An 18,911-nucleotide genomic window follows, 5' to 3' on the forward strand; every position below is an offset into this window, starting at 1 on the left:
TTCCACCAACATGCGCTTCCAACCCCTAGCTCTGCACAAGGTTAAGGTAAGTTGGCCAAAATATTTACAAGCTGACGGCTAAGATAGCTAAATTTACAGTACGCATGTTATAAACATGAATTGGGTAGTACCTTCCAGACCATGTCATCAATTTAGTCTACCCCGCTTTTGACCTTTTCTTTTTGTAAAACTCAGGTTATCTGGAGTCATTCTACAGTGCCCTGCTGAAAAATACCCCAAAGCGGGGGCATTGTGTGTACACACACATGAGGGAGCAGACCCACTTTACGGTTATGGAGTACAACAAGATTTTGGGACAGAAACCAGCAAGGGACACTGACACAACCACCTCATTCTTCTCTGCTGATTCTCAAAAGACAATACAAAGACATGTCTACAAAATTCCCCTGCAAATGGATACTATTGACAAGAATGCTCTGTCAGTCGATGGGCTGGGGGAGGTTTACTGACAGTACTTTGACATGAGGAAGGGGTTTTAGGTTGTGCTGAGACAGTAAATGTATTGTTGTGTATGAGAGCGATTGAGGTGCCATTTCTCCTCAATCTCCCATACACAACCATTTATATTGCGTAAGAACTGCCTTCCTAAGACTTTTCACACCTTCTTTAAACCCCCCAGCCCATTTACTTTGTTGACTTATCTTTCCTCTTAAAAGCAGCTCCCAGTGTCCCCTCATTATCCCTAAACAAGACCCTAGCCGGTCCCATTCGGTTGATACCTTTACCAACAAAGGCATGTTGCCCTACGTTCCATCCACAAAGAGTATAAAATGCAGTACCAGCACATCTTCTGCAAGAGGACCAAACAGTTAGTGGTTAAGAGGCCCTAAACCACTTTTGGCAGAGTCTAATCCAGCTGGCCATTCACCATAGACAGAACAGGCCCGTCACCATAAACACAAAGAGTCTCAGCTTCCCCACCTCCCAATGCTGAACACAATTTCCAGTGTACCGAAGCCAATGAGTGGAAATAAGGTCTGAATAGGGCTGCCTGTGTAAACACAGCCAGTGTGGCAAAGCATAAGACCATGTAGAACAGGGGTCGCCAACCCTGTTCCTGGAGATCTATCCTCCTGTAGGTTGTAACTCCAACCCTGTTCCTGGAGATCTATCCTCCTGTAGGTTTTAACGCCAACCCTGTTCCTGGAGATCTACCCTCCTGTAGGTTTTAACGCCAACCCTGTTCCTGGAGATCTATCCTCCTGTAGGTTTTAACGCCAACCCTGTTCCTGGAGATCTACCCTCCTGTAGGTTTTAACGCCAACCCTGTTCCTGGAGATCTATCCTCCTCTAGGTTTTAACGCCAACCCTGTTCCTGGCGATCTACCCTCCTGTAGGTTTTAACTCCAAACATGTTCCTGGAGATCTAACCTCCTGTAGGTTTTAACGCCAACCCTGTTCCTGGAGATCTACCCTCCTGTAGGTTTTAACTCCAGCCCTGTTCCTGGAGATCTATCCTCCTATAGGTTTTACGCTCCCACCCCAGTTGTAACGAACCTGGTTCGGTTTATCAACCAGCTAATTATTAGAATCAGGTGTGCTAGATTAGAGTTGGAGTGAAAACCTACAGGACAGTGTCTCACCAGGAACAGGTTACGAGAGCCCTGATGTAGAACCACCATTAAATAAATATGGGTTTTTCTATCAATCTTTGAAAATTGTCTGCCCTTATGGATTCACAGAAGACATTCAGATATCCAAAGAATATTTGTTTATTTGTCCAATTCAAAAATAAAGGGGAGTGTACACTATTTAATGCTAACTCAAGCGAACTGGGTATTCAACAATAATGTTATATGTCCCTAGTGAGTCACCATGGGAGAATTGCGAGAGGAAATGGTTGAATGATGATTTATAGGGAACGATCTGTGATTTATTGGGGTTGATCTGTGTCTGTCTGAAGGGTGGAATTAATGAGTGTTGAAATAAGTAGATACATAAATGTACAGGGTAAATGTTAGAGGTCCTCCAATCAGGGGTGAAGATGGGATTATTGTTATTATTTATTTACGTTTTGTGGTTTGGCTTCATGCTGTGAACGGTGTGTGTGTGCTGGTGCTGGTGGTAATGGGTAGTTTCATGCTGTGAGTGGTGTGTGCACTGGTCCTGGTAGTTATGGGCGCCAGGTAGCCTAGTGGTTAGAGCGTTGGGCCGGTAACCGAAAGGTTGCTGGATTGAATTCCTGAGCTGACAAGGTAAGAAAAATCTGTTGTTCTGCCCCTGAACAAGGCAGTTAACCCACTGTTCCCCGGTGCACCCTCTGACCAGAGCACCCACTGGGATTGCCATTCCAAAGAAACATACAGTAAGTTCTGGGAATACGGAAAGCCGTAGGAGGAGTGTTGTCATGATCAAACTGCCATTCAGCTCCTCATGAGTCATCTGCTTGAAATCCAGCATAATGTCTAATCCCTCAAGAGGGATACAATACACAGGATACAGATCTGCTACATTGAAACATGCAGGCAAAGGAATTATGTTTCTGTATCTAGAATCCACAACAGGAAGAAGCCCAGGCACCACACGATATTGTCTGTAAGACTAAAAAACTACCTCAAATTATACTCCATTGTACAGTTTGAACAACCATGCCAGCATAACATCACCATTAGGGTAGGCTAGTTGAACATGCAAACTAATGCACAGGCAGAGAGATTACATTTACAACAATATCTAGCCTAATAGAAAGAAATATGGCATAACACTCAAACCTTTCACAGTGACCAGACCGTATAAATGAGCCTCGATAGGCAGGCAGTATCTACCTTCAGCCATGTCTATCGAGGAAGCTTAGGCAAATATTTTTATGGTAAAACCTTCGGTTTTAGAGATTTACAACAGTAAATTTTTGTATTATTGTTTCTCCTCACTGACGGCTAGTAAACGTAGCCAGCTAGCTTGCTGGGTATGCAATAATTGTTATTTACATTTGTTTGGAATCCTATCTGGTGTCATGACTATTTGTGAGGTTGACTATTTGTGTGATTGATTCTTATTTATAATGAGGACCTTCCCCGGCCAAAACCTAAACCGGACGACGCTGGGCCAATTGTGCGCCGCCCTATGGGACTCCCAATCACAGCTGGTTATGATACAGCCTGGAATCGAACCAAGGTGTGTAGTGACACCTCTCGTACTGAGATGCAGTGCCTTAGACCGCTGTGCCACATGGGAGCTAAGCTTCTAATGTTAGCTAAATGCAACTCTTTGTTTTGAATCCTCTTTGCTATATTCTAGTTGAATGTATGGTTGAATGTCACCATGAAGCTAACAGATGCTCCATCGTCGAATTCCTGTTGATGAGAGGAATCACTTGAATCAGTTTTTCTCAAAGAATTGTTGTTACAGTAGTGTCCGCGTCCTTTGCAAAAATCCTTTGTGGAGGATTGGGGCCAGAGCATGAAGTAACACCCAACACAAGTTGTCGTTTTTCAGAGACTGAAATGTTGTTGTCTGCTTGTATATTTAGTAATGAATCCGCCAACAGGAACATCGCTGAAAGATGTCCAATGGCTCTTTTGAACAAGGACAACAATATCTACACCTACAGAAACGTATAGTGCGATCAGTATAACATAGAGCCTTTGCGAAATGCCACAAAGCGCGACTACATTACTTTATAGATCTCACGCCCCATCATCAACACACTTGAAGCCATCATAGGGTGCATCATTCAGCGCACAAAGCCCTGACCTGCCTTCCTCCTGGGCAATTATATGTGAAACACATCACACTGACCTAGAAATGCCTCAGACATGATGAAAACGTTCCCCTTTAATTTTTAAGGCTAGGGTTAAATTTAGGCATAACCTTAGAAATCTTAAGGTTAGGCATTAACTCGGAATGGTTAAGGTAAAAGTTGGGACAATTTTCTAGTGCTGGATTCGAACATGCAACCTTTGACACGAGAGGCAAGAAGAAGAAGCAGCTCCAGCTGACACGCGATCTCCAACACTTGACTATTGAGGAGTGGAAAAACATTGTCTGGTACAACAAATCCCGGTTTCTCTTGTGTAATGCTGATGGCAGAGTCAGGATTTGCCGTAAGTAGCATGAGTCCGTGGCCCCATCCTACCTGGTGTCAACGGTACAGACCGGTGGTGTAATGGTGTGGGGAATGTTTCCCTGGCACGTGTTAGGTCCCTTGATAGGTCCAATTGAGCAACGTTTCCATGCCCTGGAGAATTCAGGCAGTTCTGGAGACAAATGGAGAGGTCCTAGACGGGTGTACCTAATAAATTGGATCTCAACAGCACAAATATATCCTATATCCAAATATCAGGAGGAGCTGAGTACGAGGAACAGAAAATGATTAACAAGGATGCCCAGGTGTGGAGCCCAGGTGTTACCACACAGACAAAGGCAGGAGGCCTTTTCCCACCTGAGATAGAGGGCACACACACTGAACTACTAATGACCCTAATAATGTACACAGAGTACAGAAATAAATACTATGATCCTGATACACACACACACACACACACACACACACACACACCACAGTGATTATGACCCTGACAGTGTCAAAATTGCTCCACCAAACTTGCTGTGGAAACAAAATGTTGCAAGACAAAATGAACAGAATGGGCAGCTTTTCCTTGACATGCAGCCGAGTTCCACCTGAGCTGCTTGCCGCAAAGAGAAATTACACCCCACTGAGAAGACAGCCGTGCACACACACACACACACACACACACACACACACACACACACACACACACACATTGACACAAATCTCACACACACACACATTGACACAACTCACACACACACACACACACACACACACACACATTGACACAACTCTCACACACACACACATTGACACAACTCACACACACACACACACACACACACACATACACACACACATTGACACAACTCACATACGCAACTCTCTCTCTCTCTCTCTCTCTCACACACACACACACACACACACACACACACACACACACACACACACACACACACACACACACATACTGTTCTCCTTCCACACATGATCGTTCCTCCAGGTGTTTCAGCTACACCCAAGTGCCTCTGAGTTATTCTAATTAAAAGAAAAGATTGTGTGAGAGCCAACATCCACTAAATACAGACACATCAACCATAGTGTGTGTGTGTGTGTGTGTGTGTGTGTGTGTGTGTGTGTGTGTGTGTGTGTGTGTGTGTGTGTGTGTGTGTGTGTGTGTGTGTGTGTGTGTGTGTGTGTGTGTGTGTGTGTGTGTGTGTGTGTGTGTGTGTGTGTGTGTGTGTGTGTGTGTTAGCAGGTAGAAGCACCGTTTTTTGCTGCAAACCAGATGCTGGTGTGTATAAGAATGGAAGTTTCTATGAAGACGACTGGGGCCCTTTTCAAACAGCTCAGAGGTAGTTTTGATCTTCTCATAATAAGCGTTAAGGCATTGACAAGTTACACACACACACACACACACACACACACACACACACACACACATACACACACACACACACACAACCACTGACTGACGCATGCAAGTACACACACACACACACACACACACACACACACACACACACACACACACACACACACACACACACACACACAGAGAGACATAAACAAAGCCATGCCCAATAAACATACACTTCTAATTAGGAGAAATTCAACAACGTAGGGGAAACTGAAACAGGTTAGAGATGTGGGACATCAACAGCATAGCCAGAGCAAGCAAACTGTATATTTAAATATTTCAGGAGGCCGCTTCCAAGTGTGCGCTATTTCCAGAGCTGTTCCATAATTCAGCATTAACATTTTTCTCCCGGAAACCTTGAAACCTTCAGCTCTCGGATTAAGAAAAAATAGCAGTTTGTGTTCATTTGAACTGTGAGATATCAGAAGAGAGGGAATAATTTCATGTCTAGAGACAGAGGGTATTTATTTTCCCTGGAGGAAACGATTTGGGGACGTGTTGTGACGGTGTGAAGTGTCTGGCCATATAGGTGTTTAGAACCTGGGTTCACATGCCTTCCTGGACATGTATCCCTGAAGAGATAAGGCAGTTGTTCTACCCAATTAATGTGTGACCCCATGTTTAATGGAAAAATCCCCAATTCACCAACCAGCTGCCACGGGTGCCAACAACATAAAATAATATTAAATAGGATACTGTCGCTATAACTCACAGTTCTTGTGCCAGAAGAAATGTTAAAGACAGAAACAGGAGACCTACATAAGTCAGGAAGAGTTCAGAGTTCATCACCAAGGACACATCCTCCCTCCTCACCATTCCCTCCAGTCGTGAGAATTAAACCACACAGAGGAATCTCCACGCTCATTCTCTCCATTTCACCTATCTCTTTCTCCCTCTCCTCCCCCTTATCCCTCTCTCTCTCTCCACCATCCCACCACGCCATCTTTCCCCTCTCCTCCCCTCCCGCTCTCTCTCCCCCATTCCTTCCTTCCTTCTCTCTCTCTCTTTCCCCTCTCTTCCCCCTCTCTCTCTCTTCCCCCTCTCTCTCTCTTTCTCTCTCTCTCTCTGTGTGTGTGTGTGTGTGTGTGTGTGTGTGTGTGTGTGTGTGTGTGTGTGTGTGTGTGTGTGTGTGTGTGTGTGTGTGTGTGTGTGTGTGTGTGTGTGTGTGTGTGTGTGTGTGTGTGTGTGTGTGTGTGTGTGTGTGTGTGTGTGTGTGTGTGTGTGCGTGCGTGCGTGCGTGCGTGCGTGTGTGTGTGCGTGCGCGTGTGGCTATGGTCAGTTACCTCCCTCCAGCCTGCAGAGGAAGCTCCACGGCAGAACAACGCTAATTGCTGGGAAGAGGAGAGTAACCAGCCAGAAACCTGGGGACATTGAGACACAGCAGGAGGATGGGAAGAGGAGGAGGAGGAGGGATAGGAGGGAGGTGGGTGAAAAGGGGTTATTTTGGGGGTAGAAGGTGGCAGGAGTAACCAGCCAGGGACACTGAGACACAGCAGGAGGATGGGAAGAGGAGGAGGAGGAAGGATAGGAGGGAGGTGGGAGAAAATGGGTTATTTTGGGGGTAGAAGGTGGCAGGAGTAACCAGCCAGGGACACTGAGACACAGCAGGAGGATGGGAAGAGGAGGGGGAGGGATAGGAGGGAGGTGGGTGAAAAGGGGTTATTTTGAGGGTAGAAGGTGGCAGGAGTAACCAGCCAGGGACACTGAGACACAGCAGCGGGGAAAGTGAGGTGGGACGGAGAGAAAGAGGGGGAGATGAGAAGGCAGGGGGGAATGGGAGTTGGCATGGCAACCCTTTCAGCTGGTGCTGATCCCACACATGGACAAATAGTTACAACTGCATGACTTGACGAGGGAACTCAGAGCCCAGGTCATTACCATAAGGGGGTTACAGAACATACAGTATCTCGATAACAAATCATAAGCATTACTACTCATAATAAAATGCAGAGATGAATGTAAGCATTTGATATCATTACATCAGGGACTGGTCACAGGACATGTCACAGCATGTATGTTAGTATAGTAGCTGAGTACGCAGTCTGGAACAAACACACCAGGTGTCTCAGTTCCATAGAAGCGCTAGCTATGTGTGTGTGTGTGTGTGTGTGTGTGTGTGTGTGTGTGTGTGTGTGTGTGTGTGTGTGTGTGTGTGTGTGTGTGTGTGTGTGTGTGTGTGTGTGTGCGCGTGTGTGTGCGCGTGTGCGCGCATGTGTGTGCGTGTGTGTGCGTGTGTGTGTGTGTGTGTGTGTGTGTGTGCGTGCGTGTCGGTGTCTGTCGGTGTATGCCAGTCAGAAGCTGACAAAAGCCAAAATTTTCCCAGGGAGGACATAGCTAAACCCCAGCAGCCCCCGGGGTGCACCACCAGGTCTGACACCCGCTCCACGTCAACATCAACCACCGACCCTGTCTGTCAATCAATAATCACTTCACAGCCCTCCCAGCTCTGCAACTGACACAGCTGTGGATACACACATAGTGGGCTTGTGTGTTAGGTGGATGGGACGGTGTACACAGAGCATGTGCATGTTTGAGAGACTTGTACATGTATGTGAATGTGTATTTATGTGTATTTGCAAGTGACTGTCTCCTACACAACAGCCTTCATGTCATAGTAGCCTCAACACAGAGGGGGAAAATAACTGGATCTTCCAGACCTCCATTCCCATCTCCTCCCTACAACCTCCATACTAACCCCAGCTACACGTCTTGCCCTTGTATACCTATCTAACAGTGACCTATGGCTGGCTGGTGATGTGGTGCCTGCATGGCCTTCAGATGCACTCTGTGCTCTGGGGGCCCTCTGGAGCCCTGTGAAGCAGAGATTGGCAGTGTGTGTGTGTGTGTGTGTGTGTGTGTGTGTGTGTGTGTGTGTGTGTGTGTGTGTGTGTGTGTGTGTGTGTGTGTGTGTGTGTGTGTGTGTGTGTGTGTGTGTGTGTGTGTGTGTGTGTGTGTGTGTGTGTGTGTGTGTGTGTGTGTGTGTGTGTGTGTGTGTGTGTGTGTGTGTGTGTGTGTGTGTGTGTGTGTGTGTGTGTGTGTGTGTGTACACTCGCGCTCTCCTAGGTATCCCTCTAATCCTAAACCCTCCAAATCCTTCCATCCACAATACTCTAGGCTTCCTCTCTTCCGCCATCTTTGATGATGAGGGCTCTTCCTCTCTCTCTCCATCACTCTCCCTCTGCTTCATATACCCCTCTAAGAAACTCTAAAACCTCTGTTAGCTCATCAATATTTGAAAGGGGTTTCTATATTTACTATACGGTAACCACAAATGCTCTAAGGGGGTGATTTCCTGTTTAGTTAGCGGGTGTTGTTTCACCACATTGGGGTGGTAGCTAACTGCTAAATGCTAAATGCTGTAAATTCTTTGAGCATGCCAGTTCAGTGTTCAGTTCAGTCCTGCTTATTAGCGTGTTAGAATGGTGCTCAGCACTCCTACTACACTCCTACTACACTCTCATCCATGTCTATAGTGTCTATACCATCTCTCTTAAGCCACGTGTCCAACACCCTGATTCAGAGGACAGTAATGGTCTTGCACGTCAACATGGTGTGAAGTTGCTCATTTCACACCTTCTTTGAAATCTTTTACAGAGGACAGGATAGAGAAAGTCAATAGACCACGTCATCTTTCTTCACCTGCTGCATCTGCTGCAACAACACCTACAGAGATGAGTCACCCACGGTACAGATACATTAGCACCAGTATTAAGAGCAGAAGCTCCAGGTGCTCTGTTCCCACAGGCTGACCTAAGGGGTCATCATTAGTCCAGGATGAGGCCTCTGGGCTGGGCAACAGACCTGGACACACTGGCCTCTCCCATGACGGAGGTGGTGAGATACAGGAACCTATCAGTTTATCACCAGCTGCTTAGCTCCCAGGTACCATAAGAACACCTAGGTCATATTCATTAGTGCCCACCGTATCAAAACTTTTGCAACGGGAAACAAAAATGATAATTTCTTATTGGGAAAGATCAGGTAATCCCTCCCCGTTTAAGTCTGTTTTCTTCCACTTGGTGTCTAATGAATACCACCCAGAAGAGTCAGGAGGGCCTGTGTGGCCATGTTATATCATTGTCACGACAGACTAGCTTGATATCATCTATCGCACGTGTAATAATCATGTGCTACATTGTTCATTGTTCATTGGAAACGTTCACTGAGCTGAAGTGATTGGGGAAAGTCATTTGTTGGATGGCCGCATGCCAAGAACGTGGACCCATAGGCCCAATGCTATTCAAAAGACCCTGATCACAATGCCATACTACTAGACTGTATTAGAAGTTAAATGCTCAATGGAAATACATGAGTTTAGCAATGATGTGCAACAACCCACTGGGCACACACTGGTTGCATCAACGTTGCAACTTTCACTGAGGATGGGGACATGTCCCTCCCCCCACATTCTGAAAGTTTTATCAATGGAATGTGATGCAAAACAGGGTGTACTTCAGGACCATGTGGACACCTCCCAGCAGTCTGGTAGGCTGTTTTGAGTGTTTATCCGACTGGATAAAAAATATATATAATTAAAATTTGCGCCCCTGATGCACAGGAAGAATGGGAATGCCTGCAGAATCCATGGAAAGTTCACATACAGCCCCAGTCTTTCTCTCTCTCTGTCTCTCTGTCACACACACACACACACACCCACTCTCTCTCTATTCCCTATTCTCCCACATGCCATATACATTCCGGACACAAGGCTATTGTGATTCTATACCATTTCTCTTGGAAGCACTGAACCACTACATACAGGCCTTAACTTGAGAGCCGCCAACACATGACAGCTTCCCATAATCAAAGGTTGTAGTGTGCAACTGTGCGGCACAGAGCCACAGCAACAGCCCAGCAACTGGCCATAACCTTAGGGTGTGCATGGGTCATCATATAAATGATTGGCTAAATGATGAGGGCATTATTTACAGAAGCTGTGGAGGGCTCAAGCCTCATGGAACATTAAATACATCACTTCCTCTCCTGAGGCACGAGATAGCTCCAGCCCTGGCTCCCCCAGACTTCAACCAGGAAATGAAACAGTGCAATGTAATTGCAGCAAACAAGGATGTCATAAAGCACTTTGAATAGGCTAGATATCTTACATAGTGTATTGCTGTTGGAAATTCGACTTGATTGAGCCTTCGGTGAGGATGAGCAAAGTGAATATTTGTGGCACAGGATGAGTCACGTAGTGCACTATGGATGTTCCCTATTACGGCACGATCTCGTTAAGATGGTCTTATGCAACATTATTTAAGCAACGTTCATTCACCTCATTGCATTGTGTTGGGAACCGATCGGTGGGAAAACCAAAGAATAACCAATACATTCGTTCACGGGAGAAGGAACACAGAATATATATTTAGGCCAACGGTGGACTAGAGCTGAACACGAGAGGCGCACGGTACTTTCACGCTGCATACACGTTTTCCGAATCCAATAGGCCAAATAACTGATTAATTCGATATCAGTTGAATTGATACTGGTTTGAGGCGTTTTAAACCCAGCTATTGGCTATAACTGGTCGAGCTTCAATTCCCCCTATCGTGCTTAGCTCGAATGCCCGGCCTTACATCACATGGTGAGATTTCCAACCAGTGCAACCACACCCACTCTCACTCATCGCCGAGGGTAGGGGAAAATGGCACCACACCGGTGTAACACGATTGTCGGGCATAAAATACGAATGATTTGTGCCAGGCTCGCAATGAAGCATCACTGGAGTTGTAATGTCACCATCGTCTTGTTGGACAACGACGGTATCATAAACAGCAACAGATGACATAAATAGCAAAGCAACAAAAGAAAAAAATACTTTGGGAGAGGAGTAAGATAAGGAACGATTCAGGGAGGGAGGGGGGCACGCAGTCCTGTGGTACGATTCATCCAGTGCTCCCCTACTGGTACACCCCGTCTCCCCTCCTCGGCCACCCGCGCGAGGCTACACCTGTATCTCGTTTGACCCGATTTCCCCGTCCTTATCAATGACCATCTCCATCACCATCGTCTGTCACGGAGAGGATACCTTGATTAGCTATTCACCTTGTAGGCTATGTCCACAATTTCAATTATATAGTCTACACCTGACGTTCCTTATGGGGCTCTTTGGAGAAGAGCTTATAGCCTACAATGGATTTGAGAAAAGCTAAAGCATTGACAGGCCTATAAACTGTGATTCCCCCCCTTCATGAATAGTCGAATCCCAAAGCGAACCCCAATATCCAACCTGGTGTGAATTATTCATACAGTGGCAAGCAAGGGAACACCGTTAGCGTGGGCTAAAACATCTGTAGGCTATACGGAAATTACAGCCCAGTATTAGGGAACACCGTTAGCGTGGGCTAAAACATCTGTAGGCTATACGGAAATTACAGCCCAGTATTAGGGAACAATAGGGGATGCAACGAGTTGTGGTGGTTGAACTGATGTGAAATGGGACCACAATGGTAAACGACAGGCGTACTGGTAACATACTGGGACTAATTGTTGGCGGATGGCCGCTCGTGCGTCTGCCTTCTGGACACAGACACCTCGCTCGTGAATGAGGGTGTTGCGTTTGCGAGTGGTGCGTTCGGGGTTCCACCGAACACCGTTCAGGGAAAGGAAATGTAGCCCTTACTTTAACACGGCTTCCTCTTTCTCCTCTTCCTCCTTCTGCCGATCCATCACGGCCATGATTATTTTCCTCTCCTCCTCGGTGAGATGGCTGAGGTCCGGCAGTTCGGGGACGGTCGGCGGCGCGGTGGGTAGGCGAGGGCCGCCCTGGGGCCCCACCGAGGCGGACGACATCTTTTCCACCAGCAGCACCCCTCCTTGGCTTGCTACTGTCGTTTCGACTGACTGAATCCCTGCTGCTTAGCGTTGCGAGCCACACCTCACGACATAGTCCACCGGTAGAGCAGCAGCTCTGGTGAATAGGGCAAGTCGCCGCTGCTCATGGTTGTTGCAGGCACCCACGGTTGTGCTTTTGTTTCTCGTCCTCTGCTTTTTTTCACCCACCTCTTCTCTCTAGTCTCTCGCTTCTTCCCCCCACCCCCGCCGGCCCGCCTCTCCCCTCCACCACCGCCGGTTTTACGGGAAGCCCATCTCCACGCCAAGAGACAAGCAAGCCGAGGGACCCTCTGGATGGATTGGCTTTGAGCTGTGATGCCCTCGCGCCACCGGACACGGGCTCGGTGATGTTGGACCGTGGTAAAGTTAGGCGGAGTCTGTGTGTTGCCTTCCTCTCTCTCTCTCCCCTTCGCTCTCTCTCTCTCTCTCTCAGTGCTGCCACCGCCTCGGCACTGCTAATGTTGCTGCCACTGACAGGGAGATGGAACAGTCAATGGGAATGCAGCCCCCTAGAGCTCGCATCTTCCTTTCTTATGGTTGTGCACGCGCTTTTACGAATTTGAGAATGGGTTTCTCTCTCTCTCGCCTCATGCAAGAACAACACTTTTTCCAACCTCACTTATTTCAGGAGTCACGCCACCCTGGGTGGCACCACACACACACACACACACACACACACACACACACACACACACACACACACACACACACACACACACACACACGCACACACACCTACACACACACACACACACACACACACACACACACACACACACACACACACACACACACACACACACACACACACACACACACACACACACACACACACACACACACACACACAAACGCACACCTGCCTGCAAATATAAACCAAAAATAGTGCGCGTTCCCGTCGTTATAGCTCCAACATTAATTGACCGTTAAGGCTTCTGTAAAATATTGACCCACAGGAAAGGGTCAACTGGGTTCTGTCTGAGAGTTCAACGTCTTGGACTTAACGACATTCAGTTTGATTCCTGAAAGTTGCGTCAGAGATGCAAATGACAATCACTCTTACCAGCTATATATCAAACCATTTTCAACATAACATATAGCTGGATGAACATACAGTGTGTATCGGTATAGTCAAATGACATATTTGATTGTCAATCAAAAAGGATCAGTACAATGGACGTCCTGCAATGCGTTTCTCAGTCACGATAAAGGAAAAACATTTCAGCACCACGGACAGAGACATTTACGCACAACTCATAAGTATCATAATTGCAACAGTTTTACATCAGCTAATGCTTGTTTTTACTATCTATCCATTCACTTCATTGTCGAGCCCTTGTCTTTTGAAATATATTAAACAAAAATGCACATAAACATAAAATGCACATACAATTTACATAAACGTCAATGAACTGAAGTCAAAACCCCTACGCAAATGTGCAACTATTTTCTCATTACCAATGAAGCACACTCAATTAATTTGAAACATCCTTAGTCACAAGATTCCCCAAAACTCTCCAGAAAACGCCTGAAGCATATTGAGTAGTTATTTAAGACTTTATTGTAGCCTAAATGCGTATTAATTGTAGCTCAAGTTGTTGCTGTCGAGTATCAGTTCTAATGGTCGGCTATTCATCTGTTTGTATTCAAACCCAGACCCAAACACTGGCATCGGTTCCTTTCCAATGACGTAATGTTACGGGTCTCGAGTCGGAGTCCATCCACCAGATGGCAATGCTACCGACCGAGTTCGTTCGATTACGTCACCGAGGAAGTGACTGTACTGTATTGACGTCAACTATGAGTGGTGCAGAATTCTGTCATAATTTAGGTCGTGACTACTACCAGTCTGAACTGGATATTTTTAGCCTCTTGCTGTAACCTAAATCATGGAGATGGCTATTGGTTTCATGTTTCATTCTCATAACATTGTTTTGTAGAAGAGCCCTCAAAAATTGAATGGAATAGTGCATTTAATTGAGAACAGGGTTGGTGTGTGTTGGTGGTGGTTTGAAAAATGAGGGAAAACATAAACTATAGCCATGTCATATCATCTGTAAGATATATTCATCTGGCTATAGCTCACAAAGAACCAACAGAAAACAAACTTGCATTACATGAACACCTTGGCTACATTAAGCCTGTGGTTAAACTCCTACACACATGGGTTATTTCATGATGCATCAATGTGGTGTAATAGATTTCAATACCATGAGTCAGTCATGTCTAAGGAGACAACTGCATTGTAAACCTCATCATAACAGAATCATAACCTAGGCTACAATCATATGATGGAAATCCTCAGTAGCCATAGAAAATCCATGTCCAATTATCATACTTATTCACCGGTATAAATCTCCCACAGGAATTCCTAATATGGGAATATCCCCATATCCAACAGCTGATAAAAGCATCATTATGAGGGGAACCATTATAATTGTGCTTACTACTCCATCTTGAGGCCCTGAGCGAGAATGCCTGTTATTCTCCGGAAAATGTGGATATAACTGATCGCATTAGCAACAACGTCTTTGCCTCGGTTGTCTCAATTTGAAGTTAACCAGTGATTATTAGTATTAGTATTTGAACTACGAAACCCCGTCCCTTTTTCAATGACAGTGATCCCAATGAAAGACAAAGCACAATCAAATGCATTGACAAAAGGTTTACTGAAGATAAAACGGGTGGGGTGGGGGAAAGGGATTGGGGATGAAGACAAAGTGGGATAAAACATAGGAACACCATTGTGGGTGCCTGCATCAGTGATCTCCCTGTGTGGTGTTGTGGTGGCAGGTGAGGCTGCTCACATCTTTGTTGATTTCGTCCTCTTTCTTGGAAGCCACTTTAGCCTGAAAAAAAAAACGAAAGGTAGAAAATATAGAAAACCTATTTCACAGACAGCCATTAACACTGGATATCAGTATCAAAATAGTTGATAAATGATTATATTGACTACAAAATAGACGAAGAGTATATGAGTAAGTACTTAGAGGCGTCTTGTTCGTCCCCCTGAGAGCTCTCCAGACAAATGAGAATAATCCACACCTCTTCTTCATCTTGGCAGCAGCAGTTGAGATGTCGTTGACATCAATAGTAGAAGTAGACATTTTCTCGGCAGATTGCTCCAGGCTTGTAGCACTAGCATCAACATCATGTAAAGCAACAAGGCAACTCTTGGTTGAAACCATAGAAATAGTGATGGTAAGTCTACTTCTCTTGGTTGAGACATCATCCACGCAGATCACAGGTTGGTTGGAGTCTCTCAGTGTGGAGTCATTATCCTGATACATTAGGTTTGTAGCAGAATGGATGAGGTCTTTCTCCACGATGACAACACCGGTAGACAGCTCCTGAGACACTAGGAATGCAGCAGACTGGATCAAGTCATTGTCAATGATGACAACACTGGTGGACAGAACCTGAGACACTAGGCCTGCAGCAGACTGGATCAGGTTGTCTTCCTCGATGGTAACACTGGTGGACAGAACCTGAAACACTGGGCCTGCAGCAGACTGGATCAGGTCATTCTCCACAACGGCAACACTGGTAGATAGAACCTGAGACACTAGGCCTGCAGCAGACTGGATCAGGTCATTCTCCACGATGGAAACACTGGTGGACAGAACCTGAGACACTAGGCCTGCAGCAGACTGGATCAGGTGATTCTCCATGATGACAACACTGGTGGACAGAACCTGAGACACTGGGCCTGCAGCAGACTGGATCAGGTCATTCTCCACGATGGAAACACTGGTGGACAGAACCTGAGACACGAGGCCTGCTGCAGACTGGATCAGGTCATTCTCCACAATGGCAACACTGGTGGACAGAACCTGAGATACGAGGCCTGCAGCAGACTGGATCAGGTCATTCTCCACAATGGTAACACTGGTGGACAGAACCTGAGACACTAGCACTGCAGCAGACTGGATCAGGTCATTCTCCACGATGGAAACACTGGTGGACAGAACCTGAGACACGAGGCCTGCTGCAGACTGGATCAGGTCATTCTCCACGATGGTAACACTGGTGGACAGAACCTGAGACACTAGCACTGCAGCAGACTGGATCAGGTCATTCTCCACGATGGAAACACTGGTGGACAGAACCTGAGACACTAGGACTGCAGCAGATTGGATCAGGTCATTCTTCACGATGGTAACACTGGTGGACAGAACCTGAGACACGAGGCCTGCTGCAGACTGGATCAGGTCATTCTCCACGATGGTAACACTGGTGGACAGAACCTGAGACACTGGGCCTGCAGCAGACTGGATCAGGTTGTCTTCCTCGATGGAAACACTGGTGGACAGAACCTGAGACACTAGGCCTGCAGCAGACTGGATCAGGTTGTCTTCCTCGATGGAAACACTGGTGGACAGAACCTGAGACAATAGGCCTGCAGCAGACTGGATCAGGTCATTCTCCACGATGGTAACACTGGTGGACAGAACCTGAGACACGAGGCCTGCTGCAGACTGGATCAGGTCATTCTCCACGATGGAAACACTGGTGGACAGAACCTGAGACACTGGGCCTGCAGCAGACTGGATCAGGTTGTCTTCCTCGATGGAAACACTGGTGGACAGAACCTGAGACACTGGGCCTGCAGCAGACTGGATCAGGTCATTCTCCACGATGGTAACACTGGTGGACAGAACCAGAGACACTAGGCCTGCAGCAGACTGGATCAGGTCATTCTCCACGATGGTAACACTGGTGGACAGAACCTGAGACACTGGGCCTGCAGCAGACTGGATCAGGTTGTCTTCCTCGATGGAAACACTGGTGGACAGAACCTGAGGAGTCTGCAGGAGTGTCAGTGGCTCCCACTCATCCAGGAAGAAGCTCTCGACAGAGGGGAAGCTCCTTCCTTTCAGAGCTGGGGGAATGTAGGGGGTGTAGCCAACAGTCCAGAGCAGAGAGCTGTCGATGGATTTCTCGTAGTGGTACTTGTCGCCAAGTACTTTTGCAAAGCTCAGACGGATGTTCTGACTCTCTGACTCTGGACCTTCAAGGGTGTTGAGTTGGGTCACCATTGAGATCCACCCTGAAAGAAACACCAACACAGCACAAGGTCAACAAAATAGATTTTTTGCATTTTAAGGAAGGGATATTCTCCTTTTCACTCATGGCAAATAATGTGTGCCTTTCAATAATATCTCCAATTTCCTTAAAGTGTGCACTCATTCACTACTGTTCAGACATCTTAAAACGTTGGATTGGTGGAGGCATGGGCTAGTGGGATTTTCAACCATATGTATTATACCAGTCATTTCCCTTCAATTCAGTGAAGTGAACAAGTGCGCAATTTGGGAGGATGGAGAGATAATTGGGACAATACGTAACATAATTTACAGCTTTAAATATTCATTTTGCATGGTTACCATTCTTGGTAACTAACAACAAAAGCCTATACAGCCGTCTTCTCCTATGTTGTATTATATTTCCATTTCATAAGAATTAAATCAGTTAATATTTGAGTTTTAAGACTGAAATAATTTAATTGTTCTTACCTGAGTTAACGTCGTTGTCCTTAAAAGAACAATGTCCGTCTTCAGGGAGAATGAATGAAAAGCTCGCCATAATGCTGTCTCTCTCGCTAATGCTGTATCTCTCGTTGTTTGTCGATCAAGAACTGAAGATTTCTTGGGAGTTCTGGACATATCTCTTGGGTTCTAGAGTTCCATTTGAAGCGTCGGCATTGTGACCCTCACCGTCGCATAGAGATGGGATTCTTTATGTCCCATATCTGCAGAATGCCGTTATGCAGGGTTTAGAATGGATTTCGGTAACACTTTATTTGGATAGTCCCAAGTAGATGGTTTGTAGATGTTCAATAACGGTCAACATTTCAACTAACTACCGCTATCCACTAACCCTAAGCCATATCCTTATCCTAACCCTAGCCCTAAACGTAACCCTTACACGAATTCTAAGCGAACCATAACCTTAGCAAGCAGTTGCTTATCAACAGATCGTTGGTCGAAAGTATGCCTGGCTGTAAATCATTTATTTGGAACTAAACAAATAAAGTGTGACCTGGAACTCTATTTCTGTTTAAAAATAGTACATTTATTTCAGATAGCGCTTTTCATTAAAGATAATCTCAAATACAATTTAAAAACAAAACAAATGTAGCTGGTCTTGACAGGTCTTAAGGCAGTTCAGAAAGGTAGTCGTAGCGGAGGGAGCTTCGATGGTACAGGGAGAAGCGTCTGTCGGAAAGGCGGGCCCGGAGCTCTTCATCGGGCACCTTCGCCGTAGTATCCTCCTCCTTCTCATGTGGGTAATCAACAACAGAAGGTGTGGCCATTACCAAAATGTTACGATGTCGTCCTCAAATACTTGTAATTGATTGCAGAATATCGAGTAAGCTAGGGTCAACACCCTCACACTTTATGCACTCAAAAGAGATCATGCTAAAAACCATGTCCCGCATATTTCCTCGCTTGGGAATTCGTTTTTTCTTCCAAGCTCTCCAGTTCAGTGCTTCTTCATTCAGTTAAAAAAAAGTCAATTTTAGTACAATTAGTAAAAAAAAATGTTTTACCATGTTGCACCATCAACCAAATTCGATTAAATATTTAGCCTACTTAAAAGGGAGCTCTTGGCTCTCCGTGT

At 46.0% G+C, this 18,911-nt stretch overlaps 1 protein-coding gene and 1 pseudogene across 1 annotated transcript; both read right to left on the reverse strand.

The window, feature by feature from the left end:
• Nucleotides 1-12,477, reverse strand: part of LOC135524228 (regulating synaptic membrane exocytosis protein 1-like) — a 104,550-nt pseudogene extending 92,073 nt beyond the window's left edge.
• A 2,460-nt stretch (nucleotides 12,478-14,937) lies between these two features.
• LOC135520778 (uncharacterized) lies at nucleotides 14,938-18,498 on the reverse strand. Its single transcript, XM_064946563.1, has 3 exons — nucleotides 17,804-18,498; nucleotides 15,274-17,337; nucleotides 14,938-15,136 (listed from the first exon to the last, which is right to left on the reverse strand). The coding sequence occupies exons 1-3, from the start codon at nucleotides 17,871-17,873 to the stop codon at nucleotides 15,132-15,134; spliced, it is 2,139 nt and encodes a 712-aa protein (XP_064802635.1). The 5' UTR covers nucleotides 17,874-18,498; the 3' UTR covers nucleotides 14,938-15,131.
• Between the last annotated feature and the right edge of the window lie 413 nt (nucleotides 18,499-18,911).

This window comes from Oncorhynchus masou, chromosome 4 (assembly GCF_036934945.1).
Source record: "Oncorhynchus masou masou isolate Uvic2021 chromosome 4, UVic_Omas_1.1, whole genome shotgun sequence".
In the NCBI taxonomy this organism is placed as follows: Eukaryota; Metazoa; Chordata; class Actinopteri; order Salmoniformes; family Salmonidae; genus Oncorhynchus; species Oncorhynchus masou.

What these genes read in the sequence shown, in the direction of transcription:
- LOC135520778 (XM_064946563.1), bottom strand. Translation starts at nt 17,873, where the DNA reads ATGGCGAGCTTTTCATTCATTCTCCCTGAAGACGGACATTGTTCTTTT. An exon ending in GGACAACGACGTTAACTCAG is followed by an intron (nt 17,338 to 17,803) that starts GTAAGAACAATT and finishes TGTTTCTTTCAG; the next exon opens with GGTGGATCTCAATGGTGACC.